Genomic DNA, 26135 nt, shown 5'->3' with positions numbered 1-26135 from the left:
TCTCCCTTGCTCCAAAGGGTTGAGACCAGTGCAGTATCTTAGGTGGCTGCTCACAGGCTTTTAAGCCCCTAGACACTACTCACCGAAGTAGAATGTAGAACATTTTCTTTCTTTTTTGGGTGCAAGTATTTTATTTGAGAGGTGATCTCAGAAGACAGGGGGATGAGGAAGTAAGACAGGGAAGGGAAGGAAGCCCAGAAAAGGAACTGTATTAGGTAAATTACTGCTTTGGCAACTGCAGCTGGGGCTTAAACCTGCTGGGGATGTGGACAGTGTAGATTACGCCTCTGAGTTATCCTACCCATGGGGCATTGTTAGGGATTGAGTTGTGTCCCCCCAAAATGTGTTGGAAATCCCAATCTCTATACCTGTGGTTATAATCTCATTTGGGAATGGGTTGTTAACGTTAACGAGGCAGGATTAGTGTAGGGTGTATCTTTTTTTTCTTAATTGTACTTTAGATGAAGGTTTACAGAATAAGCTAATTTCTCATTAAACGGTTAGTACACATACTGTTTTTTGTATTCTTTTATTTTATTGTGCTTTAAGTGAAAGTTTACAAATCAAGCCAGTCTCATACAAAAATTTATACACACCTTGCTGTATATTCCTAATTGCTCTCCCCCTAATGAGACAGCACACTCCTTCCCTCCACTGTATTTTCTCGTCCATATGGCCAGCTTCTGACCCCCTCTGCCCTCTCATCTCCCCACCGGACAGGAGATGCCAACATAGTCTCATGTGTCCACTTGATCCGAGAAGCTCATTCCTCACCAGTATCATTTTCTATCCCATTGTCCAGCCTAATCCCTGTCTGAAGAATTGGCTTTGGGAATGGTTCCTGTCTTGGGCTAACAGGAGGTCTGGGGACCATGACTACCAGGGTCCTTCTAGTCTCAGTCAGACCATTAAGTTTGGTCTTTTTATGAGAATTTGGGGTCTGCATCCCACTGTTCTCCAGCTCCCTCAGGGGTTCTCTGTTGTGTTCCCCATCAGGGTAGTCATCGGTTGTAACCGAGCACCATCTGGTTCTTCTAGTCTCTGGCTGATGCAGTCTCTGGTTTATATGGCCCTTTCTGTCTCTTGGGCTCATAATTACCTTGTGTCTTTGGTGTTCTTCATTCTCCTTTGCTCCAGGAGGGTTGAGACCAATTGATGCATCTTAGATGGCCACTTGCGAGAGTTTAAGATACCAGACGCCGCTCTCCAAAGTCGGATGCAGAATGTTTCTTAATAGATTTTATTATGTAAATTGAATTAGATGTCCCCCGAAACCATGGTCCCCAAACCCCTGCCTCTGCTATGCTGGCCTTCGAAGCATTCAGTTTATTCAGGAAACTTCTTTGCTTTTGGTTTAATCCAGTTGTGCTGACCTCTCCTGTACTGTGTGTTGCTTTCCTTTCACCTAAAATAGTTCTTATCTACTATCTAATTAGTGAATACCCCTCTCCCTCCCTCCCTCCTTCCCACCTCTCATAACCATCAAAGAATATTTTCTTCTCTGTTTAAACTGTTTCTCCAGTTCTTCTAATAGTGGTCTTATACAGTATTTGTCCTCTTGCAACTAATTTCACTCAGCATAATACCTTCCAGATTCCTCCATGTTATGAAATGTTACACAGATTCATCACTGTTCTTTATCATTGTGTAGTATTCCTTTGTGTGAATATACCATAATTTGTCCATTCATCTGTTGATGGGCACCTTGGTTGCTTCCATCTTTTTGCTATTGTGAACAACGGTGCAATGAACATGGGTGTGCATATATCTGTTTGTGTAAAGGCTCTTATTTCTTTAGGATATATTCCAAGCAGTGGGATTGCTGGATCGTATGGTAGTTCTATTTCTAGCTTTTTAAGGAAGCACCAAATCAATTTCCAAAGTGGTCGTACCATTTTACATTCCCACCAGCAATGTGTAAGTGTTCCAGTCTCTACAACCTCTCCAACATTTATTATTTTGTGTTTTTTGGATTAATGCCAGCCTTGGTGGAGTGAGATGGAATCTCATTATAGTTTTGATTTGCATTTCTCTAATGGCTAACAATCATGAGCCTTTCCTTATGTATCTGTTAGCTACCCGAAGTCTTCTTTAGTGAAGTGCCTGTTCATATGTTTTGCCCATTTTTTAATTGTGTTATTTGTCCTTTTGCAGTTAAGTTTTTGCAGTATCATGTAGATTTTAGAGATCAGGCACAGATTGGAAATGTCATAGCTAAAAACTTTTTCCCAATCTGTAGGTAATCTTTTTACTCTTATGGTGAAGTCTTTGGATGAGCATAGGTGTTTGATTTTTAGGAGCTCCCAGTTAATCTAGTTTTTCTTCTGCATCATTAATAATGTTTTGTATACTGTTTATGCCGTGTATTAGGGATCCTGATGTTATCCTTATTTTTTTTTTTCCATTATACACATACTGTTTTATGACATTGGTTAACAACCCCATGATATGTCAACACTCTCCCTTCTCAGCCTTGGGTTCCCTATTACCAGCTTTCCTGTTCCCCCCTGCCTTCTAGTCCTTGCCCCTGGGCTGGTATGCCCCTTTAGTCTCGTTTTGTTTTATGGGCCTGTCTAACCTTTGGCTGAGGGGTGAACCTCAGGAGTGACTTCATTACTGAGCCAAAAGGTGTCTGGGGGCCATACTCTCGGGGTTTTTCCAGTCACTGTCAGGCCAGTAAGTCTGGTCTTTTTTTGTGAGTTAGAATTTTGTTCTACATTTTTTCCGGCTCTGTCCGGGACCCTCTATTGTGATCACTATCAGAGCAGTCAGTAGTGGTAGCTGGGCATCATCTAGTTGTACTGGACTTAGTCTAGTGGAGGCTGTGGTAGATGTGGTCCATTAGTCCTTTCTTTGGACTAATCTTTCACTTGTATTTTTAGTTTTCTTCATTCTCCCTCGCTCCCAAAGGGTCGAGACCAGTGGGGTGGGGTATCTTAGATGACTGCTCACAGGCTTTTAAAACCCCAGGCACTGCTCACCAAAATAGAAAGTAGAACATTTTCTTTGTAAAGTGTGTTTTGCCAATTGAGCTAGATGTTCCCCGAGACCATGGTCCCCACAGCCCTCAGCCCAGTAGTTTGGTCTCTCAGGAAGTTTGGGTGTGTCTGTGGAGCTTCCATGAGTTTGCCTTGTACAAGTTGTGCTGGCTTCCCCAGTATTGTGTACTGTCTTATCCTCCATCTAAATTACCACTTATCTTTTGAGCCAGGCCCTCTTTGTCCAGTGGAGTCATCACCCTTCTGTTGAGGATATGGCTGTGTGTCCTGTTCTCAGGCTGTCCTCAGCTGGAGTGTCTCTGTGTCACTTCCTTTTTGCCCACTGGCCTGAGGCTGAGGCTCTGCTGACCCCCTATACCATGACTGCAAGGTTGCCTTCTGGCAGCTAAGACTTGTGAGAGTCTTTGTTCTCCTCTCCAGAGAGAGGGGACTGCTGCCTGGAGGCATGCTGTAGTCTTAAAAGTGCTTGCATGCAGCATCCCAGGCCCTCTGGGAACAGTCTAGACAGTCCAAACTCTTTCATAATTTAGGGGGTACACAAGCTTTTTTTATGAAAATGGGTATTTTGATAGAGTTATAAATTAGATTTAGTGAAAGTATAAAAATCGAACACAATATTTATTCATATCAGAAGCAAATAGTAGATATGTCAACATTTCCTCCTTCTACATGTCCTGGATCCCCTCCCCTCTGCTCCCACTTCTAGTCTAGGTCTTTGTGCCCTCTGGCCCAGACTATTGTTTAAATAGCATCCCACCTTCAGTCCTTCCTCTCCCCTCCTCTGTCAGAGGGCGGGGAGCTCCTCGTGGAGGGACAACATGGACTTTGCAGGCTAGAAGACTGGCTGTGGAGGCCTGGGTCTGCTACTAACAGCCAGATGAACCTGGGGAAATATAAGAAACTCAAACTCAGAAAGGTTATCTATAAAATGGAAGGGCTGATGCCAATCTGCCAGGGAGTTTGTGGGATTTGTGTAGGAGTCATAACATGTACACATAACAGAGTGACACTGAGGAGGTAGACATGTATCAAATAATTGGCGTAAGTACTTTTCCTTTTAGGCTTTGTAGAACCCATTGCTCCCTTGCTCAGAACTTCTTGGGCTCCCCGTTGATCTGGGCAGCAGGGTGGGGGGGTGTGGGGCGGGGGAAGTGGTGGTGGTTAGCTCAGCAGCGGCAGTCAGGCCCCTCTGAGGCCCCTCTCCAGCTTGTCCTCACTCTTCCTTTCAGCACTCCATGGTTCCTGTTCTTCCCCTTACGTTGCTTCGCACTCTCCTGCCTCCTTCTTTCTTCCTCCTGATTCTTCCATTTATGATGCCTGCCCCTCCCCTCCTCTTCACGTCCAAGTCCTTCTTGTCTTCCAGGCCCAACTCAAAGCTGTAGCCTTCCTTGGCTGCCCCACTCCCTCCAACCTGGAAGGAGTGACTGCTTCCGCGGAATTTCCTTACCATTTTCTTTTCCCACTCAGTGCTGTCTTTGTAATATTGTTTATATTTTTTTCTCCTCTGCTCAAAGTTAAATTATTTGGGGGTGAGCAAAATGTTTCTCTAATTTCTCTGTATTTTTCAGAGTACAGCAGGTGTTTGGTAGTGTGTGGGTAGCTTAAAACGTGCCTTTCTCATATTGAAATTAATCTTAATCCTTAATTCTTGTTGCCTGTTTTAGAATTGTTTTTACAAAGTGTGTAAACTTAAAGAACTTCATGTATTTATCATCGTATAACATTATATCTAATCGCTGAAGCTAGTTTTCAGACTGTTCAGTGCAGATCATAACCTGTGTATTGTGTATTCATCTTCCCCTGTGTCTGGCACAGTGCATAGTAGATGTTGTCATCAAGTTGGTTCTGACTTTTAGCGACCCTATGTACAACAGAAGGAAACACTGCCCAGTCCCAGGTCGTTGCTGTGCTTAAGCCCGTTGCTGGAGAGTGCTTTCTAACCTGAGGGGCTCATCTTCCGGCACTATATCAGACATTGTTGCACTGTTATTCACAAGGTTTTCACCAGCTAATTCTTTTCAGAAGTGACTGCCAGGTCCTCTCTGGTCTGTCTTAGTCTGGAAGCTCAGCTGAAACCTGTCCGCCACGGGTGACCCTCCTGGTATTTGAATACTGGTGGCAAAGCTTCTTAGCATCACAGCAACATGCAACCCTGCGCAGTATGACAAACTGACAGATGCGTGGGGGGCATTTACATAGTAGCTACTAAAACATTTTTGGTTTGACTTAATCACTGCTTTGCTGTGCTCTCTGTAACATGAATTTAGGGACTGATGCAGATGGCACACTGGTGCAAATACATCTGTAGACCAAATCCTTATCCTAAATAATCAGCGTCTGGCAGATCTTTCCAGTAGCCTTATGTCCTAAAATTCTCTCTCTTTTTTTTTGTACAGGCAGTTGTGAGAGGCTTCGGACAAAAATGTTTCATTTAAGGACTTGTGCTGCTAAGTTGAGGCCATTGACAGCTTCCCAGACTGTTAAGACATTTGCACAAAACAGACCAGCAGCAGCTAGGACATTTCAACAAATTCGATGCTATACTGCACCTGTCGCTGCTGAGCCCTTCTTGAGTGGGACTAGTTCGAACTATGTGGAGGAAATGTACTATGCTTGGTTGGAAAACCCCAAAAGTGTACATAAGGTAAGGCTCACCACGGCTGTGTCTCCTCACGTTTGCTGTGTTGCTCTGGATGCTTCTTGGCAGTTGAGGTAAGTGCGTGTGTCGGAGGAGCTGGAGGAAGGAAGGCATTGGGAAGCCCCGAACTGCCAAGTGCCTGCGCATCCAATGAAGCCTAGCTGGCAGGACCAGCCCAACAGAAACAACGTCTCTGGAGGTGCTTCCCTGGCTTGCTTGGTGTCCAGCGAGCTCAGAGTGTTCGGTCCCTGGGCTAGACAACGTTTTACCCTCTGAAGATCTGAAGCAACGCTTGTACCAGTTCCAAGATCTCACTAAGGGCTACTTTAGGATACAGACATTGAAGAGAAGAAAGCTCATGGAAAAGAATGGATATTCGTGAGGCTCTTGTCTCCCAACAGTCCTAAGAAGACATCTTTTTACCTTAAATGCCCTAAAATTATCTCATGTAATTTTATATAAATGACGTTTTAGATAACTATGTTCATATATTTCTCTTATATTCGAAAGTGAATTCCTTGCAGGTTTCTTTGTAATTTTTCTGTATTCCCTATAAGGGCCTTTCCCTTTAAGATCCCCTTTCTTCACATGTTCACTTAATATAAATCATGGCTAGTGACAGAATTTCTTCTTGGCATCTTTGATGAGTATAGGTGTTGGTAGCCGTGTCCTGATTTTCAGGTCAAGCAGCTAGCCAAAACCAGGAGTTGAAAGGTGGTGTGTGTGGTGTGGTTGGTGGGAGGATTCCAGAGGCTCTCAGGCCCCTTGAGTGTGCTCATAGGGCTGTTGGGAGAATTAAAGGAGACGATGCATATAAGGTGCTTAATGTCTGGCACAGAGGATGGGCTCAACAGATGTCACCACTGTTTTTTCTTTGTTTTTAAATAATATTTTGTTGTGTTTTTGGTGAAGGTTTACATAGCACTTTAGGTTCCTATTCAGCAGTTTCTAAACAAATTGTTTAGTGGTATTGGTTATATTCTTTGCAATGTGTGAACATGCTCATTGTTTTCGTTCTGGTTGTTTCATTTCCATTAACCTGATTTCCCTTCCCCCTTGCATTCTCGTCTTTGTTTTAAAGTAGTTGTTGACCGTATGGTCTCATATAGATGATTTTTTAAAGGAGCACAGTATTCTCACAAGTGATATTTTTTATTTTGTAAGCCAATCTGTTATGTAGCTAAATGATGACCTCAGGGGTTAGTTTCAGTTCAAGGTTTAAAAAGTATCTCAGAGCAGTTGTCTCGGGGAGTCCTCAGTCTCAACCGGTCCAGGAAGTTGTTTTTTTTTTTAAGGGTATTTGAGGTTGTGTTCTATGTTTTTCTCCCATTCTATCAGGATTCAATCTATTGTGGACTTGATCAGAACAGTCAGTGTTGGTAGCTGGCAACATCTAGATCTGGTCTCAGGATAGATGAGGCTGTGGCTCGTGTAGACTATTAAACCTGTAGTTTCTTCATTGAGTTTTTGGTTTTCTTCTTTCTCTTTTGTGCTGGATAAGTAGAGACCAATAGTTGTATCTTAGATAGCCACTTGCAAGCTATCAAGAATGTAGATAGTACTCTCCAAACAAGGATATAGAACATAAACTTTATGAACTATATTGTGCCATCTCGGTTGTCATCGCTATTAATTTGGCCTTTTCCTTACCTTGAATCTTGGGGTCTGTTTTCAAAGGGCAGCTGCTTCCATTGGGCCCCTTTGAGTGAATATGTTTCTATGGCTGCTGGTAGCCACCAGATTCTGTTTCATTAAGAATGCCACCTTTGTGGTGTTGGGGGATATCTAACTCAATTGGCATAACAGTTTATAAAGAAAACGTTCTATATCCTAATTTAGTGATTGTGAGTGACCATCTGAGATATTCCACTGGTCTCATACTGTCTGGAGCAAGGGAGAATGAAGAAAACTAAAGACACAAGGGAAAGGTTAGTCCAAAGGACTAATGGACCAGAACTACCACACCAAACTGAGTCTGGCACAACTAGATGATGGCCAGCTACTACCACTGACTGCCTTGACAGTGATCATAACAGAGGGTCCCGGACAGAGCTGGAGAAAAATGTAGAACAAAATTCTAACTCACCAAAAAAAAAAAAAGGCCAGACTTACTGGTCTGGCAGAGACTGGAGAAACCCAAGAGTATGGCCCCTGGACACCCTTTAACTCAGTCCTGAAGTCACTGAGGTTCACCCTTCAGCCAAGGATTATGCCCATAAAACAAAATGAGACTAAGTGGGCATACCAGCCCAGGGGCAAGGACGAGAAGTCAGGAGGGGACAGGAAAGCTGGTAATGGGGAACCCAAGGTTGAGAAGGGGAGAGTGTTGACATGTTGTGGGATTGGCAACCAATGTCACAGAACAATATATGTATCGATTGTTTAATGAGAAATTAATTTGCTCTGTAAACCTTTATCTAAAGTAGAAAAAAAAAAAAGAATGCTACCTTTGGTCCGAACTTCGGTGCTGAGCAGGGGAGGGGGTCTAGCTGAGGCCTTGGCTGTCTCCTTGGCAGCCTGCGAGTCATGTTCATCTTGAAGCAAGGTGAGGCCTGGTTTTCTATAAGATGAAATCTGTAGTTTATTTTCCTGGTCTAGAAACAAATTGGCTGCTCAGAAAGAAGTGGCCTGTGAATATGGCCCCTGCTTTGTGTTGGATGTCAAAAGGTTTCCGAAGACAATTGCTGCAAGATTATCCCTAAAATAAAACTTAGGTTTCAGAATCAAAGGCTGTTGTCCTGTGCCCAAGTATATTCCTTTGCCTTCCCTTTCTCAAAGGAATATAACTTTTTATGGGAACATCTAGGTCATTTTAAGTCATATTTGAACTTAGAGATAATAGCACCTGAATGACACCTTGTATGCAAGGTAAAAAAAAAATGTAGACTCAGGAGTGTCATGTGCGTATGAATGCTTAAAGTCAAGTGAATGGTTTGTGGGTGGGAGATGTGTGCTAAGAGCTGTATGGTTACAGAGCTGTTACAAGTTGGTGCAGCTGTCATGGCTGCTTCTGCTGGAAGCTAATTTGAAAAAGTTTTTTTTACTTTAAATAAGGCTGTGTTTCCTAGACCTGTAGATGCATAAATGAAGCCACCTTTGCTTGAGATAGATTTTTACTGCATGTCATCCAAGACAGTAACACTCGATGGCTGGCAGGCACATGGAGGGACTGTTGGGCTGGAGGTGGGTTGTCAGGGGTTGCCCTATCCTGGCTGTGGGGCAGGAGCTTAGGGGAGTTTTGCTGACATGCAGTATGTCTGTCAGTTGAGTTGATTCCTGCCCTTGAGCTGAGGAGACTGGCCTGTAGATGCAGCCTGCTGGGGCAGACGCCCAGGTGTTAAAATTTGGGCTCTGGGGCTCTGGAAGTCAATATGAGCACCTTCTTGAGAGACTCTGCAGGGGGCATGGGTGGATAATCTCAGAAAGGGAGCTCCAACTTAATAAGAAAATGCATGCAGGGTGCTGGCCCTTGGGACAGATTTTATGTCCTGGTTTCTGTTGCAGTGATTCTCAAGGGCATTTTCTGCCCTGACCCCTCTTCTAAGGGGTTTTGAGGAGGAGTGACAGAAACAGCACAAATCCCTGATTACATCTCCACTCCCATGGATCCCATGGACTAAGCTAATATAGTATTGTCATTGTCATCTTGTGGGAACTTCGTCACTCCTTTGCATCTCAGACCCTGAAGGTGGTCACCTCCTGACATTGGTTTTGGCCTAAAACACGTATGTACATTCTTTAAGGAAGGAGATTTATAACCTTCATCACATTTTTAAAGGTATCTGTGACCTCCAGAAGGTTAACATCCACAGCCTTAAAAATAGTTCATTTTGTTAAGAATGCTTCATTTGTGCTCTTGTTTAGAAGCAAATTCTTTAAGCAGAGATGTTAAAATTAGAAGTGCTGTAGGATTTAGATAAATCATCATTTTGATATGTCATATCCTCATCAGAAAGGACTTTGATACCTTCCAGGAGCTCACATTCTGGGCCATCCCACTGCATGCATTCTCCCCTCCATTGTGCAGAGATCTGCTGGGACCAACCTGTTTTCACATCCAACAGAGACAGCACAACTTGGCATACCTTTCCACCCCCCTCCATCCTTCTGTAGTCTGCTTTCCTGTTATTTTTTAAACTTTACATTATAATATTTTCAAACATACGGAACAGTAGAGAGAAGAGTATAAACTGAACCTCCTTGAAAAGGCTCCTCACCCAACTTCAGCAGATATCTACATTTTAATAGTCGTGTGTGTGTGTGTGATAGGTGAAAATTTGCACAGCAAGTTAGGTTCCCATTTAAAATTTTTATTCAGATTTTTCCATGACATTGGTTACATTTTTCACAGTATGCCAGCGTTATCATTATTTCCATTGTGTTTGTTCAGTTTCCATTAGTCTAGCTCCCTGCCCCTCTGCAGTGCAGTGAATTACTTAATATGGCCCTTCTGGCCATAGTTTAGTAACTCCCAACAAAGGACTGTGTGGGACTATGCAAATGAGGTGCTTATGGCCCACCAAGGGGATTGGATAGCTTGATAATAATGTAAATAAGGTACATGGCAGCCTTGTGTGGGTAGGATGATGCATATAAGGTTTATGGAACACTAATGAGGGGATTGGTCAGTTTTGCCATCCCACTAGGCTTAAAATGAGCCAACCCAGAGGCAGGAAGGGAGGATCTCACCACCACCCAGAAAGAAGAGCCAAGAGTCAAGCACATCCTTTGGACCCAGGATCCCTGCGCTGAGAAACTCCTGGAACCAGGAGACAGAAAGCTGTGACACCAAAGAAGGTGAGAAGTGATGGCAGGGAAACAGTGGCAGCAGAGGCAGAAGACAGCGTGGCAGGCTTCCCAGCCCACGGAAAGACAAAGCTGAGCGCCTGCAGGCAGGAGGCTTGCTGGCCAAGTAGGAAGCCTCTGGGCACTTGGTGGAGCTAGGTTTGCTGACCCACCTAGCTGAGCGCATTTGGGCTGAGGTTGATGGAGTGGGGTGCCTCTCGGTATGTAGCAGAACTAAAAGCTTTGTAACACTTGCTGGAGCAGGGCAAAGGCCAGGCTGAGGGGCAGAGGGATATATGCCTTCAGGCATGGCTGACAAGACTGTCCTGATCTAAGAGCTGTATCGTGTGCATTCCTGAACCTGAATTGTAACCTGTTCTTCCCTAATTAACCCCATAACGATGAGTATTGTCTGTGAGTTCTGTATAGTCATTGCAACAAATTACTGAATCCAGCAGAGGAGTAGAGAGTGCCATGGGAGGTACAGATGGTATCAGAATTGGTAAAAAGGACCGGCAAGAGGAGGTATATCTGACCTCTGCCTCATCGGAATCAGCCTTGGGCCTGATCCTGAGTCTCCTTCCCCCTCGTGAAGTTAGAGGAGGTCAGATACCTCTGCTACACCGTTTTTACTCTCTCCTCAGCTTCTCGTCTTTGTTTTAGGGTAAATGTTGACTGTTCAGTCTCATATAGTGGATTATTTAAAGGAGCATAGTACTAACAGTGATATTATTTTATAAACCCATCTGTTATTTGGGTGAAGCGTGACCACTGGGAGTAGCTTCAGTTCCAAGTTCAGAGGGGATCTTAGGGCAATAGAGATTTCTCTCGTCTGTATCACTCCATTAAGTCTGATCTGTTTTAGGAATTTCAGTTTTGTTCTACATTTTTCTCCCTTTCTATTTGGGACCTTCTATTTGGTCCCTGGTCAAAATGGTTGGTAGTGGTAGCTGGGTACCTTCTAGTTCTTCTGGTCTGAGGCTAGATGAGACTGTGGTTCATGTGGGCTATTAGTACTGCAGACTTTTACTAATCTTTTTAAATCTCTTATTTTTTGTTGTTATTTTAGAGAATATACACAGCAAAGCGTACACCAGTTCAGCAGTTTTACATGTACAATTCATTGACATTGATAACATTCTTCAAGTTGTGCAATCATTTTCACCTTCCTTTTCTGAGTTGTTCCTCTTTCGTTGGCATGAACTCACTGCCCTCTAAGGTTCTTGTCTAATCTTTCGAGTTGCTGTTGTCGCTTTGACCCCATATAAAAAAAAAAAAATAGATCTTTTTTTGTTTTTGCCTTGTTTTTTTGTATAAGTCAGGTCATACAATGTTTTATTGATTGGGTTATTTTGTTCAGTGTAATGACTTTAAGTTCCACCCATACTGTAGCATGTATCAAGACTTCATTTCTCCTGTGGGCTGGGTAGTATTCCACTGTATGTGTGTACCACATTTTATTTATCCATTCATTAGTTGGTGGGCATTTAGTATTTTCTACCTTTTGGCTGTTTTGAGTGGTGCTGCAGTGAACATTGGTGTGTAAGTCTCCTTTTGAGTCTCTGCTTTCAAGTCTTCTGGATATATACCTTGGAATGGAATTGCTGGGTCATACAGTAGTTCTATTTTTAGTTTTTTGAGGAACTGCCATGCTGTTTTCCACAACGACCGTACCATTTTACATTCCCACCAGTAATGGATAAGGGTTCCAGTTTCTCCACATCCTCGCCAGCATTTGTTATTTTCACTTTTTTTAATCTTAGCCAATGTAGTGGGAACAAAATAGTATCTCATTGTGGTTTTGATTTGCATCTCTCTGATGGCTGATGACACTGAGCATCTTTTCATGTGTTTGGTGACCATTTGTCGACTTTGGTGACATGTCTATCGAGTACTTTGCCCATTTTCTGATCGGGTTGTCTTTTTGTTGTTAAATTGTCAGTTTTATATATATTTGGGTTAAATTCTTGTCAGATACAAGGTTTCCAAAGATATTCTTCCAGTTGGTAGTTTGTCTTTTCACCTTTTTTGGTAGAGTCTTTTGATGAACAAAAGCTTTTAATTTTCATGAGGTCCCATTTATTAATTTTGTTTTTTGCTCTTTGTGCTTTTGTTATTATATTAGGTAATAACATTGTTGAAAGCTAGGCCTGGCAGTGTTGCCCCTGCATGTTCTTCTAAGAATTTTATGGTTTTAGTTTGCACATTTAGGTCCTTAATCCATTATAAATTTGTTTTTGTGTATGGTGTGAGGCATGGATCCTGTTTTTGTTTTTCTGCATGTGGAAATCCAATTTTTCCAGCACTGTTTCTTGAAGTGACTCTTGTTTCCCCGTTGAACAGACTTAGCACTCTTGTCAAAAATCAGTTGACCATAGACATTTGGGTTTATTTTTGGACTCTCAGTTCTGTTCCATTGGTCTGTGTCTGTTGTTCTACCAGTACCAGGCTGTTTTGATTACTGTATAGTATGTTTTAAAATCAGGAAGTGTCAGTCCTCCTACTTTGTTCTTCTCTTTCAGCATTGCTTTAGCTATTCGGGGCCTCTTGCCATTCCGTATAAAATTAAGGATTGGTTTTTCTATTTCTGTAAAAAAGGCTGTTGAAATTTTGATTGGGACTGCATTGAATCTATAGACAGCTTTGGGTAGTACTGACATCTTAACAATGTAAAGTCTTCCAATCCATGAGCATGGAACATCTTTCCATTTATTTAAGTCTTCTTTCATCTCTTTCAGCAATGTTTTATAGTTTTCATTGTCTTAAGTCTTTCACATCCCTGGTTAGATTTATACCTAGATATTTCATTCTCTTAGATGCTATAATAAATGGAATTGTTTTGCTAACTTCCATTTCACATTTCTCCTTGCTGGTGTATAGAAACCCAAGTGATTTTTGTTTGTTGACCTTGTACCCTTTGCTAAATTCCTGTATTAGCTCTAGAAGTTTTCTTGTGAATTTTTGGGGATTTTCTGTATATAGGATTATATCATCCACAAATAGAGATAATTTTACTTCTTTTCCAATCTGAATGCCTTTTATTACTTTTTCTTGTCTTATTGCTCTGGCTAGGATTTCTAATACAATATTGAATAGAAGTGAGAATGAGCACCCTTATTATGTTCCCAGCTTCAAGGGGAAAGCTCTCAGGCTTTCTCCATTAAGTATAATGTTGGCTGTTGGCTTTTCATACATGCCCTGAATCATACTGAGGAATTTCTCTCCTGTTACGGGTTGAATTGTGTCCCCCACAAATATGTGTCAACTTGGCTAGCGCTAGGCCTCGATTCTTAGTATTGTGTGATTGTCCACCATTTTGTGATCTGGTGTGTATTTCCTATGTGTTGTAAATCCTGTCTCTATGATGTTAATGAGGCAGGATTAGAGGCAGTTATGTTAATAAGGCAGGATTCAATCTACAAAACTAGGTTGTATCTTGAGTCAATCTCTTGAGATACAAAAGAGAGAAGCATGCAAAGGTAGGGGTGGGGGGTGGTGAGGAAGGTACCCCACACTACCAAGAAAGCAACACCAGGAACAGAGTGAGTCCTTTGGACCCGAGGTTCCTGTGTTGAGAAGCTCCTAGACCAGGGAAAGATTGATGACAAGGACCTTGCTCCAGAGCTGACAGAGAGAGAAAGCCCTCCCTTAGAGCTAGTGCTCTTGTCTTTGGACTTTTAGCCTACTAGACTGTGAGAGAATAAACTTCTGTTTGTTGAAGGCATCCACTTGTGGTATTTCTGTTATAGCAGCACTAGATGACTAAGACATCTCCTATTCCAATCTTCTTTAGGATTTTCATCAAGAAAGAGTATTGGATTTTATCAAATGCTTTTTCTGTATCCATAGAGATGATCATGTAGTTCTTTTTCCTTGTTCTGTTGATGTGTTACATTGATTGATTTTCTAGTGTTGAACCATCCCTGCATTCCTGTAATAAATCTCAATTGGTCATGGTGTATGACTCTTTTAATATGCTGTTGGATTCTGTTTGTTAGCATTTTGTTGAGGTTCTTTGAATCTATGTTCATAAGAGATACTGGCCTGTAGTTTTCTTTTGGTGCCTTTGTCTGGTTTGAGTATCAGAGTTATGTTTGCTTCATAGAATGAATTAGGTAATACTCCTTTCTTCTGTCTTTTGGAAGAGTTTAAACAGTATTGGTGTTAATTCTTCTCTGAATGTTCCATAGAGTTCCCCAGTGCAGCCATCTGGTCCAGGATTTCTTTTTGTTGGTCTGTATTAAAAAAAAAAAAAAAAAACCCAACCTGTTGCTGTCAAGTTGATTCTGATTCATAGCGACCCTATAGGACAGAGTAGAACTGCCTAATAGAGTTTCCAGGAAGCGCCTGGTGGTTTTGAACTGCCAGCCTTTTTTGGTTAGCAGCCGTTAGCACTTAACCACTATGTCACCAGGGTTTCCATTGAACAGCTCTTAAAAGAGCATAATGTTCAAGGAGACATTCTTTACTAGTTAAGCTAGACTGTTGTTTGGTTTTAAGAAGACTTTAGAGGATGATTTTGGTTTAAGTTTTAAAAATTATCTCAGAGCAGGAATTATGGGGTCCATTCAGCCTCCATGGCTCTAGGAAGTCTGGAATCCATGAGAATTTGAAGGTTTCTTCTGCATTTTCCCCCTTTTGATCAGGACTCTTATGGGATCTTTGATCCAAATGTTCAGTAATGGTAGCCAGGCACGATCCAGTTCTTCTGGTCTCTAGGCAAAGGCAGGCACTTGTTTATGGAGGCAATTAGCCACAGATTCCATTTCCTACTCCTATTCCTGACTCTCCTTCCTTTGTTGCTCCAGGTGAGTAGAGACCAATTGTGCCTTACATGGCGACTTGCAAGCTTTTAAGACCCTAGGCACTACACAGTGAACTAGGAGGTGGAACAGAAGCACTAAATATGTTATTAGGCCTATTAACTGGGACATCCCATGAAACCATGACCCTAAATCCCAAATCAGGGAACGATATTCCATGAGGTGTTTGCTTGTACATAAGCATCCTCAGCTTTTTTTTTTTGGTCGTCGTCTTTCACATAATTTTTGCCAATTCAGCTTTTTACAGGTGTACAACTTATTGACTGCATTTATAATAATTGTCTTTGCAACCCAGCCCTTAATCAGTGTGGTTTTCTTTTGTAGGGGGAGGTGGATACTAGAGTATTTTAAAGCAAATACCAGACCTTGTGTCATTTCTGCCATAAATAGCGTGGCTCTAACTGACAAGGGTATTTTTGTTATCGCATCTAACAAAGTTAACTATAATTCCTTAGTGTTACCTAATTTTCAGTCTCTGTTCAAATTTCTGCAGTTGTCTTAAAGGTACCTTTTTATATTTGGTTTTGTAATTTGCAGTTGTTTGTTACATTTTTTTTTTTTTTAAGGAAAACATTTTAAAAGTGTTTAATTGCAAACATCATGTTTGTGGTAAAATATTCCAACAGTACAGATCTGGAGGACTCTTCTCTGCTGCAGCCCCACTGCCCAGAAAGACTCAGTGAGGACAGTCTGTGCCTTCTGTCTCCCAAGTGATTACCTACCTGTCACAGCCCAAGGGTCTTAGCTCGGCATTAAGTCTTATTCATGGATTTCCTCCCTTTTATTCCTTAGGTTGGTTCTCTCCTAGTTTCCTGCATGTTCTCCTGTTTTTCTAGTCTGGTTCTGAATGCTAGTCTTGTACCTGCTTTTCAAGCACAGCTGAGACTTGACCGTTTGTTAAAAACCTTAAGTAGTATCCTGTACTGCTAAGCATTAAAGCCCTCCCTCATTGGGTCTCAACCATATCAGGGACAAGTCAGATAGTTATATCTTATAAATACCCAAAAAAAAAAAAAAAACCCAAACCTATTACCATTGAGTCAATTCTGACTCATAGCAGCTCTATAAGTCAAAGTAGAACTGCCCCCATAGATTTTCCAAGGCTGTAAATCTTTAGGAAACCCGGTGGCGTAGTGGTTAAGTGCTACGGCTGCTAACCAAAAGGTCAGCAGTTCAAATCCACCAGGTGCTCCTTGGGAACTCTATGGGGCAGTTCTATTCTGTAGGGTCGCTATGAGTCGGAATCGACTAGATGGCAATGGGTTTGGTTTTTTTGGGGGGGGTAAATCTTTACAACCAACTCCCATGGAAGCAACAGTCACGAAATCAAATGATGCATCGCATTGGGCAAATCAGCTGCAAAAGACGTCTTTAAAGTGTTAAAAAGCAAAGATGTCAGTTTAAAGACTAAGGTGTGCCACGCCATGGTGTTTTCATTCGCCGCATATGCATGCAAAAGCTGAGCAATGGATAGAGACTGAAGAATTGATGCCTTTGAATTATGATGTTGTTAAAGAATATTGAATATACAGTAGACTGCCAAAAGATCAAGCAAATCTGTCTTGGAAGAAGTACAACCAGAATGCTCCTTAGAAGCGAGGAGGGTGAGATTTCGTCTCACATGTTTTGGACATGTTATCAGGAGGGATCAGTTCCTGGAGAAGGACATCATGCTTGGTAAAGTAGAGGGTCAGCAAAAAAGAGGAAGAAAGACCTTCAGCAAGATGAATTGACACAGTGGCTGCAATGATGGACTTAAACATAGCAACGGTCATGAGAATGGATGGTACAGGACCAGGCAGTATTTCATTCTGTCGTACATAGGGTCGCTATGAGTTGGAAGTGACTCGACGGCACCTAACAACAACAACAAATCTTTATGGAAGCAGACTGCCACATCTCTCTCGTGGAGTGGCTGGTGGGTTTGAACTACCGACCTTTTGGTTTGCAGCTGAGCACTTTAACCACTGCAACATGAGGGCTTCTTCATACAGATACAGTCAGTGCTAAATTATTTTTGTTAATGCTCAAACACACAGTGAGAACAGGTGACTGCTCGCTAGCCTGGGTGCTGGTCGCATGCTGTGGAGTGAGGACCTGGGCAACCCAGGTGGAGTGAGGTGTGCAGCCTCCTGATGAGTTCACCAGCGCTGGCCCTGCTGAGAATGATCAGGTTAACTTGAGAGTAGCCTGTTAGGGCTTCAGCACTGAGTCCTGTGTTTTCTTTTCCACTAGGCCGCCATGCCCTCTGTTGCTTTCTTTTCTCCCTGCTGAATGGCACCTCTCCTTTCCTCAGCATTTGTCTTTTTGGGTTTCCATAGTCTCCTCTGCTGCTCAGAGCAGCTCTCCCTGCCCCATCCTCCTCTGACCTCTGCCCTCCTCCTAAAGCCTATCTTTCTGTTCTTGTTAACTGAGTGCCACCCCTTTTGGGTTGTCTCTCCATGCCTTCAGCCTGTCAGCCTGTAAAGTGTTAGAAAGACTCACTCATGGGTGAAGTCAGGAGGGTCTTTGTAAACCGATGGAGTGATAGTCTGAGACTGGGTCAACCCTCCTTTTGTTAAGAGCAGGCAGGTGGGGCGTTGGGAGTCCTGCTCACGCTGCCATTCTTACCTAGGCAGGTCTGCTTCCTCCATGCTTATGAAGCACAATCCTGTTACTTTCTGTAAGTGAACGAGCACAGGGAAGTCTGATGTGCCCACTTCTTAAGGGACAGTTGTGTTTTAAAGACCTTTGAACACTTTCCTGCCTCTTAAATTGTTTCTGGGAGGAATTTACAAGTCACTTTTAGTAGTGATAGTTTGGTACTTGGGGTACTATTTTTAAGTACTTCAGTCTTTTCTGTAGTTAATTTATGAAAAGATAAAACACATTTAAAAGCCCATGGTATATTTAAGTGAGGTTTCAGTGATCAAAGCTATTAAACCGCCTTTTGAAGTATCCTCTTGATAATACTCAGCTTCCTATGTAAAGGGGAATCTTAGCATTGGTCTTTTTATTAAATCCAGCAAGAAAGCCCAGAGTATCTACCCCAGCTTCAGCCCAGTGTTTTACAGGGCTTATATTTATCTTCAGCTAGGGAGATGATGGAAACCCTGGTGGCATAGTGGTTCAGTGCTACGGCAGCTAACCAAGAGGTCAGCAGTTTGAATCCGCCAGGCGTTCCTTGGAAACCCTGTGGGGCAGTTCTACTCTGTCCTATAGGGTTACTGTGAGTCGGAATCGACTCGACGGCAGTGGGTGGGAGGGAGATGATGGAGCCCTTGGTGGCACGCTGGTTAAGAGCTCATCTGCTAACCAAAAAGTCGGCAGTTTGAATCTATCAGGGTTTCCTTCTTGGAATCCCTAGGGGGCAGTTCTCTGTCCTGTAGGGTTGCTGTGAGTTGGAATCCACTCGACTTGACAGCAGTGGGTTTTGGCTTGTTTTTTCATTTTCTTAGGGAGATAAAATACTTCTGAAAAATATAAGAAACATGAAAGAATATCTTTAGTTTTATTTGTATAGCAGTTTGCAGCTCTGACACAGTTTTACTCTTTCATTCCAGGACTGTATTGAATGGCTGCTACATGGCAGGAAATGTACGGAGATGCCTGCCAGATAAATAGTCTGGAGCCCTTATGAAGCTTCCAGACCAATGGAATAGTTAGATGAGTGAAGCAACATTGAGAATACAGAGAGTACCTAGGAAAGCTTCTTAAGGGCAGTGTTCGTTATGCTGAGTGAGTGGAGAGGCATTGTCGTGGTAGAAGTTCGCTTCCCCAAGGAATGGGGCGGGGGGGTGGGGGGGGCTAGATCCCAAGTATGGCAGAGGGACCCCTGGAGCTGATGGTGAACTAACTGAAAATGAGGTGGGAGGAGAGAGGCTGAGCAGTGGATAAACGCAAGGGCAGGCTTTGAATTGAGAGTTGCCTGTATCTTTTAGAGCATTTTTTTTGTGTGTGTGCTTTAAGTGAAAGTTTACCAGTCAAGTCAGTCTCTCATACAAAAATTTATAAACACCTTGCTATATACTCCTAATTGCTCTCCACCTAATGAGACAGCACACTCCTTCCCTCCACTCTTAGCGCATGTTTCTAATGATTATTGTACTGTATTTTAAGCAAAAATATATGTATGTACATATATATACACACACACACGTATTTTATGTCAGCAATTAGGGGGGGTGGGGGAAAGCAAAACTTCAGGGAAAAGTAGGCACCAAAAGTAAAAAAAGAGCAAAGCGTTAGTAGCTGTTGGGCTAGCCTTTGAGAAGCTCATCGTGAGCCCTGGCCTCCCTGAAATACAAACAGGCTCCCTTAGCAGGACACTCTCCTTTTTCTTGGAGGCAGTGAAATAAGAGTGGTGCTTTTTAAGTTGTACGTGGCAATTCCCAGCCTTTTCTTCATAATCCTAAACAGGATGGCAGTGAGGTGTTTGACCTGGAGATTGGGAAGTTTACTAAAATAGCTAGGACCAGGTTTTTCAATTAATTAAGTCATCACATGATAAAAACAGTCTAACCTCTGGGTTATTTGCTTCTGCCTCCCTCCCCCATCCAAAGCTCCTGAAGGGTCAGTTCTATCTGGAACCCCACAGCAAATGGGCTGCAGCTCCTGCAAGTAGGACACCCAGCTACCGCTGTGGAGGAATGGGGGCACTGATATTTGGCCCCGAGGCAGGCCCCCAACAGATGGCCACTTGTGGTTCTTTACAGCCTTGAGAATGGTGATGGCGAGGATTGATGCAAACATGGTGTTGGATCAGGGAGCCCGTGTATCCGTAGATCGTCGGGCAGAGAGCTAAGCAACAGCCCTTTCTTGAGAGTAATGTCAAAGAGTGTATATGAGAGAGGTCACATACAAGGTATCTTTGATGCTTCCTTTTCATGCTAATAAAAGGTTTGTTTCAGTTAGTGTTTGTATTACAAGCCACCCCAAAACTTAGAAACTTAAAACAATGACAGTTTATTATTTCTCAGGATTCTGGTGTCTGCCGTTTCTCTTGCCTCACTGGCTTTTGCCTGCCTGCTGGGTCATCATCCTTCAGCAGGCAAGAGCAACTTCATAGTTGTGCATGGGAAAGGCAGAGGCTGTGAGGCTTTAGCTGCCTGGGCCCAGGACCCACAGTTTCACTTCCTTGGGAAAGTTGCCAGCCCAGCCCAGAGGGCAGGGAGTCACTGCCCCTCTGGATGGCAGGAGCAGTTCAGTTATGGGCGAAGGCCATATGTCCTAGGTGGTAGACAGTTGTGGTGTTAGACTGCCTCTACAGTCCTTTTCCTGGTGATCTGGTACAGCATCACCTTCAGTCTAAAACAGAGTCTTAGGGAATGAGATCTAATATCAATAAATATCATCGGGCAGAGCTGAGGCAGCTTTTCTTTGTGATCTTGGTGTTGATTGACATTTTATTTACACACCAATATGGAGAAGGTAGTGGATATTGTTTGGAAGTAGTCCCTCACCTATACTATGTTATACTAGAAAAAACAACTGCATAAATTCATTTGGTCTCTAACTGACGAGAAATACCTAAATAGGACCCCAGATTTTGACTGCCTTCAGAAGTACACAGCTTCCTAGTGGTAATTCAGGCAGGCTTCTCCTCAGCCACCACAGGGATGTGTGTCATAGGCAGTACTGGTGGCAGTGGAAGGGACTGTGAACTGGGAATAAAGGAGCTGCTCCTGGGCTTCACCGTACCATTCATCAGGCCCTTCGCTCCTTGGGTGCCCGCCTTACCTTTTGACTAGGGGTCTGAAATTCAGCTCTGAGCATTGTTTGGCTCTCTGTGGAGACTTGTGCTTGATCCTGAAGCAAAAATTTTTGCTGGACACTCTGTGGAAGTTGGTAGTTGATCCACAGGCCTTACCCCCACTGGGAAGATTTTCAGGGCCGGGGTGGTCAAGCAGCCATACATGGGAGAGTGGACTCTCATCCCTGGGATATTTTCAGGAAAGGCTAGGCCCACTGTTAGAAGCTGACTTAAGCAGCAATGGGAGGAGTGATGGAGACAGCGTAGGCCTGCTTCCTCCCATTGGTGGGGAAGAAAATGAGTCCAACAGCGCGACTCTGCAGCTGCAGCGCACTGTAGCCTCTGGTGGGGCGGGTCTCTAACTCCTGGTGCCTAGTCAGTCATCTGAAATTTGCCAGTGGACTTTGTCAGCTGGAAGTGCCCCCTGAAGGCGTGCCTCCTTCAGAGCAGTGCTAGGCCCTCTCCCCCTCGCAGAGGGACACGATGCGCAGGGGGCAGAGCACCTCAGCAGCCTAGTCCCTGTGCCCTTGTCTTTGCCTTCTCACTCATTTGGCTGAGTTAGAATGAACCTGCCAGGCCTTTGCTTCAGAATTGCCATGGACAGTTTTCTTTGGTGACTTGTTGCCTTGTATTTTACATTTATAACAATTAGAAAAACATTGTTAGTATCAGAATTTAATACTCTGCATGTGATACTGCTAAAATCTGACTCCTGGGTCCAGCGGCCAGTCCTTGATTTAACTGTGATCGTCTCTGAGCCTGGGGCATTGGGCCCTTAGCTGAGGAGGCTGGGTACTGTCCACCCTGCCCCCCTCCCGCATCCCTAGGACCATTGTTATGTATAAGAATCCTCTGCATGGCATTGGCAGAACTGAGGGTGATAATGGCAAGATCAAGGGTGGAAGTTATGGGTGGGCTAAAGCTCCTTGCGAAGGGAAGGGAGGTGGGATGGGGAGGGCAGCAGTAGCAGTGCCTCCATAGGCTTCCTTGGACGAGAAGAAATGGCCAGCTCTTGTCAGTCCAGAACAACCTAGGGTGGAATAAGCATTAGTTGCCCTGTGCTTAGGCAAACCACATATTCTCTGAGTTTTGATGCCCTTTTTTGTAAAATGGGGATCAAATTAGTTCCCCTCATAGACTTCTTGAACAAATATGAATATATTTGCAGGTGCTTTTTAAATTATGGCTCCTTAGAAGGGAGGACGGCAAGACTTAGTCTTAGATACTCGAACATGTTATCAAGAAGCACCAGTCCCTGGAGAAGGGCATCATGCTTGATAGAGTAGAGGATCAGAGGAAAAGAGAAAGACCCTCAATGAGATGAATTGACACCATGGCTACAACAGTGAGCTCAAGCGTAGCAGTGATTGTGGGGATGGCGCAGGACCGGGCAGTGTTTCCTTCTTTTGTACATAGGGTTGCTAAGAGTCAAAACTGACTCGATGACACCTAAGAACAAAGGCCAAACAACAACGTGCAAATACAGGATTGTCTCATTAAATATCTATGCTTTGTTGTGTTTATAGACTAGAAAACGGGCTAAGAGAGCTGAAGTGACTCCCTGACCCTCACCAACTTATTGGAGGCAGAACTGGAATTTCAGTCCCTAGTTAAAATGATAGCAGGCAGGGCCTGGTGCGGTGAGACTGAGATAAATGGTCCTGTTAGGTGAGGTACCTGAATTGCTGTATGAAGAATGATGATTGATAGAGTGGAGACTGGGCGGGGGTTGGGGGCGGTGTCCAGATGAGTTGAAAGAACATCAGGGGATGTGTTTGTCCTTCATCTATAAGGTTTGTGTGTGCTGCCACTCAGAAAAAAATGAGAGCCCTGTGTGAAGTGTTCTCCCTTGTGAAGTTCACAAGCAGAGGAACTTGGCCTTGATGCCTCTTCTGAATCTGCTGACTTAAAGGACAGAGCAAAGTCATCTTGTTTCATTGAACTGCTGATGTGTAGAAAAATAATTGTTTCTTGGTCAGAAGGCAGACACCTGTCATTAATCTTTTTTGAGGTGGGGTGGAGTCTTTGGACTCCAGATGTTCCCCACCGGACCCTCAGTTCCTAGAACTTTCCATGTTCTACACATACCACTACGTTTCAGTGAGCGGTGAGACTTGCGAAGAAGTTTGAGTCTGAATTTAATCTGGCAGATGTTTGTTGAGCACCTGCTATGTGCAAAGCAATGTTTGATTCCATGAGGAGTTACAGAGGAAAATGGAAGATGTTTACAGCATTTTAAGAGCGTACTCTAATTGGGCAGAAAGCTTTAGCAGTTTACTACCACAAGGAAAGTAAATTGTGAGCAGTGACTTTTGACTTGAAAAGCAGAGCTTCACATGTTACAGTTAAATGCCTTTAAACTAAAAAAAAAAAAAAAAACCTGTTGCTGTTAAGTCAATTCCAACTCATAGTGACCCTATAGGATGGAGTAGAGCTGTCCCATAGTTTCCAAGGAGTGGCTGGTAGATTCGAACCACCGACCTTTTGGTTAGCAGCTGTAGCATTTATCCACTTTAGTTATCTAGAATTAAAAGTAGGAATTCTGGTTTCATTTCACACAGAATGTTGAAATTCTTTATACTTGAAATCTGTCATGTTTTGGTTTGTTCTTTCAGTAACAAGTGATGACCTTAAAACCAGTTGTAGAAAGTGGAGGGTACGTGGCCTCCCTTGCTGTCATTGTTATCTAGTACTGCTATAATAGAAATACCATAAGTGGATGGCTTTAACAAACTGAAATTTATTCTCACAGTTTAAGAGGCCAAAAGTCTGAATTGATGACACCAGCTCTAGGGGAAGGCTTTTTATCTGTCAGCTCTGGGGAAGGGTACTTGTCTTCTTTCAACTTCTGTTGGCCTGGTGTTCCTTGGAGAGCTCCATGTGTCTTGGCATCAGTCGTCCCCTGGGTCTAGGAGGTTCTCACTACAGGGACGCTGGTTCCAAAAGATGCACGCCGCTCCCAGCTCTTCTTGGTGGTGGTGAGGTCCCCCCACTCATCTCTCCTTTAATCACCTGTAAGATAAAAGGTGTGACTCAAGCAAGGGTGAAGCTTGAGTAAGGCAGTGACTTAAGATACAGCCCGCACTCTTTTCTGCCTCATTAGCATATAGAGGTTAGGGTTTATAACATATCACAAAATGAAGAATAATTACATCAGATCACAGAATGGGGAACAACCACACAGTAATGGGAATCATGGCCTAGCCAAGTTGACACATATTTCCGGAGGACACGATTCAGTCCATGAAACCCTCCTGGCCAGCTTCCTATTTATGAGCTACTCTTGCTTACAGCACTGTTTGATGGCAAAGATTAGCTCCTATTCTGGTTCAGGTCCTTGCCTCCGGGGGACAGTTGACCTGGGCCCTTCTTTATCTGTTCTCCCTCCAGAGGTAGCATGCCGAAATGAAGGTTATATTATATTATTTTTCATTCCCACACACTTTCTCAGTGATTTTTCTGTTCCCAAACCTCTAGAAAACTGTATAGAGGTAACCTTTAATGATAGTTGTTGAATTGAACGAGAATTGGATTTTTTAAAAGTAATGTTATTCATTTTTCACATATTACAGCTGACATACATCTTACACACCTTTAGAAGAAATGTTCACGTGTGATAAGAACTTCATGTCAGTCCCTCTGTATTCTATGCCAGGTATAGAGAGTCACTCCCGAGAGCAGGTGCCTTCCTCTTCCCTCATCTCCTCCTCTGGCCCCAGTATCCCTGCAGTCCTTCAAGTTCACCTTTTTCAGCAGCTCCCTGCCACTTGAATGTAATTTCTGGCCTTGCTTACCTACTTTGACATTTTAAACTTTTTCCTTCTGTATCAATGACTTTACCCTCTGGTGGACAGAAAAATTGAGTGTGTATGTCAGTGTCTGACTATATGTACTGTCATGGATTGAATTGTGTCCCCTACAAATATGTGTCAACTTGGTTAGGTCTTGATTCCCAGTATGTGTGGTTGTCTTCCATTTTGTGATCTGATGTAATTATCTTCCATTTTGTGATGTGTTGTAAATTCTAACCTCTGTATGTTAATGAAGCAGGATCAGTGTGGGGTGTATCTTTTTTTTCTTAATTGTGATTTAGGCGAGCAGATTCATCTCTCATTAAACAGTTAATATGCAAATTGTTTTCTGACGTTGGTTGCCAACCCAACAATGTGTCAAGACTTTCCCCGTCTCCATCCAAGGTTCCCCGTTTCCACTTGTCCATGTTCCTGTCGCTTCCTGCCTTCTCGTCTTTGCTTTTGGCTGGTGTACCTATTAGTATCGTATACATGATTGAACTATGAAGCATGTCCCTCACATGTGTTATTGTTGACTCTATAGACCTGTCTGATCTTTGGCCGAAGGGTTCACCTCGGGAGTGAGGTTAAAGTAAGGAGTAAAGCAAGCTCTAACTAGTCTATTTTTGTAGCTGAATAAAGAAACAGGAGGAGAAGTAACTTCCCCCAGGCCTGTGTGGTGGCACTGGGGGCCCCACTTGGATTCGATGACTCAGAGGTCCATGTACTTCACCCTGAGCCAAGTGGTGAAGCCAAGTACCACACTGCCCAATGTAAAGGAGCCAGAGCCTGACTATGCCTGTTTCTGTCTCATGAGACTTCGTCTTCAGTCTCTTTTTTTTTTAAATTGTGCTTTAAGCGAAGGTTTATAAATTAAGTCAGTCTCTCATACAAAATCTTATACACACCTTGGTATGTAACCCTAGCTGCTCTCCTCTAATGAGACAGCACACTCCTCCTCTCCGCCCTGCATTCCCCTGTCCATTCAGCCAGCCTCTGACACCCCCCGCCCACTCCTCTCCCCTCCGGACGGGAGCTGCCCACGTGGTCTCCTGTGTCTACTTGAGCCGAGAAGCTCATGCCTCACCAGTGTCGTCTTCTGTCCTACAGTCCAGTCCAGTCCCTGTCTGAAGTTGGCTTTGGGAACGGCTGTCCTTGGTCTTTTGTGTGGTGATATGCTGTTAAATCAGTGTGCCGCAGTCTGGCTGGATTTCCACCAATAGCCAGGCACTGTGCTTTCACCAGTTCACTTCTGCCTTGTCACTTGAGATATTTCTGGAAGTAAAAGCCTTTAAGTATTTTTAAATGGCAGAAACCTCATGGCAAAGTTATAGTTTTTCTTGGTAATGTTACTCAGCGCCTTGGTTG

General features: G+C 43.3%; 1 protein-coding gene across 4 annotated transcripts in view; it reads left to right on the top strand.

The window, feature by feature from the left end:
- Positions 1-26135, top strand: part of OGDH (oxoglutarate dehydrogenase) — a 106587-nt gene that overhangs the window by 10969 nt on the left and 69483 nt on the right. For all 4 annotated transcript variants that reach the window (XM_003418576.3, XM_010598274.3, XM_064290261.1 and 1 more), the window contains exon 2: positions 5396-5643. In XM_003418576.3, the coding sequence (XP_003418624.1) occupies positions 5422-5643 (222 nt within the window). In that variant the 5' untranslated portion in view covers positions 5396-5421. The remainder of the gene's footprint in view (positions 1-5395; positions 5644-26135) is intronic.

Source organism: Loxodonta africana, chromosome 8 (genome assembly GCF_030014295.1).
Source record: "Loxodonta africana isolate mLoxAfr1 chromosome 8, mLoxAfr1.hap2, whole genome shotgun sequence".
NCBI classification, from domain to species: Eukaryota; Metazoa; Chordata; class Mammalia; order Proboscidea; family Elephantidae; genus Loxodonta; species Loxodonta africana.
Note: the sequence above shows the minus strand (reverse complement) of the source record. Positions and strands in the feature narration are given on the sequence as shown.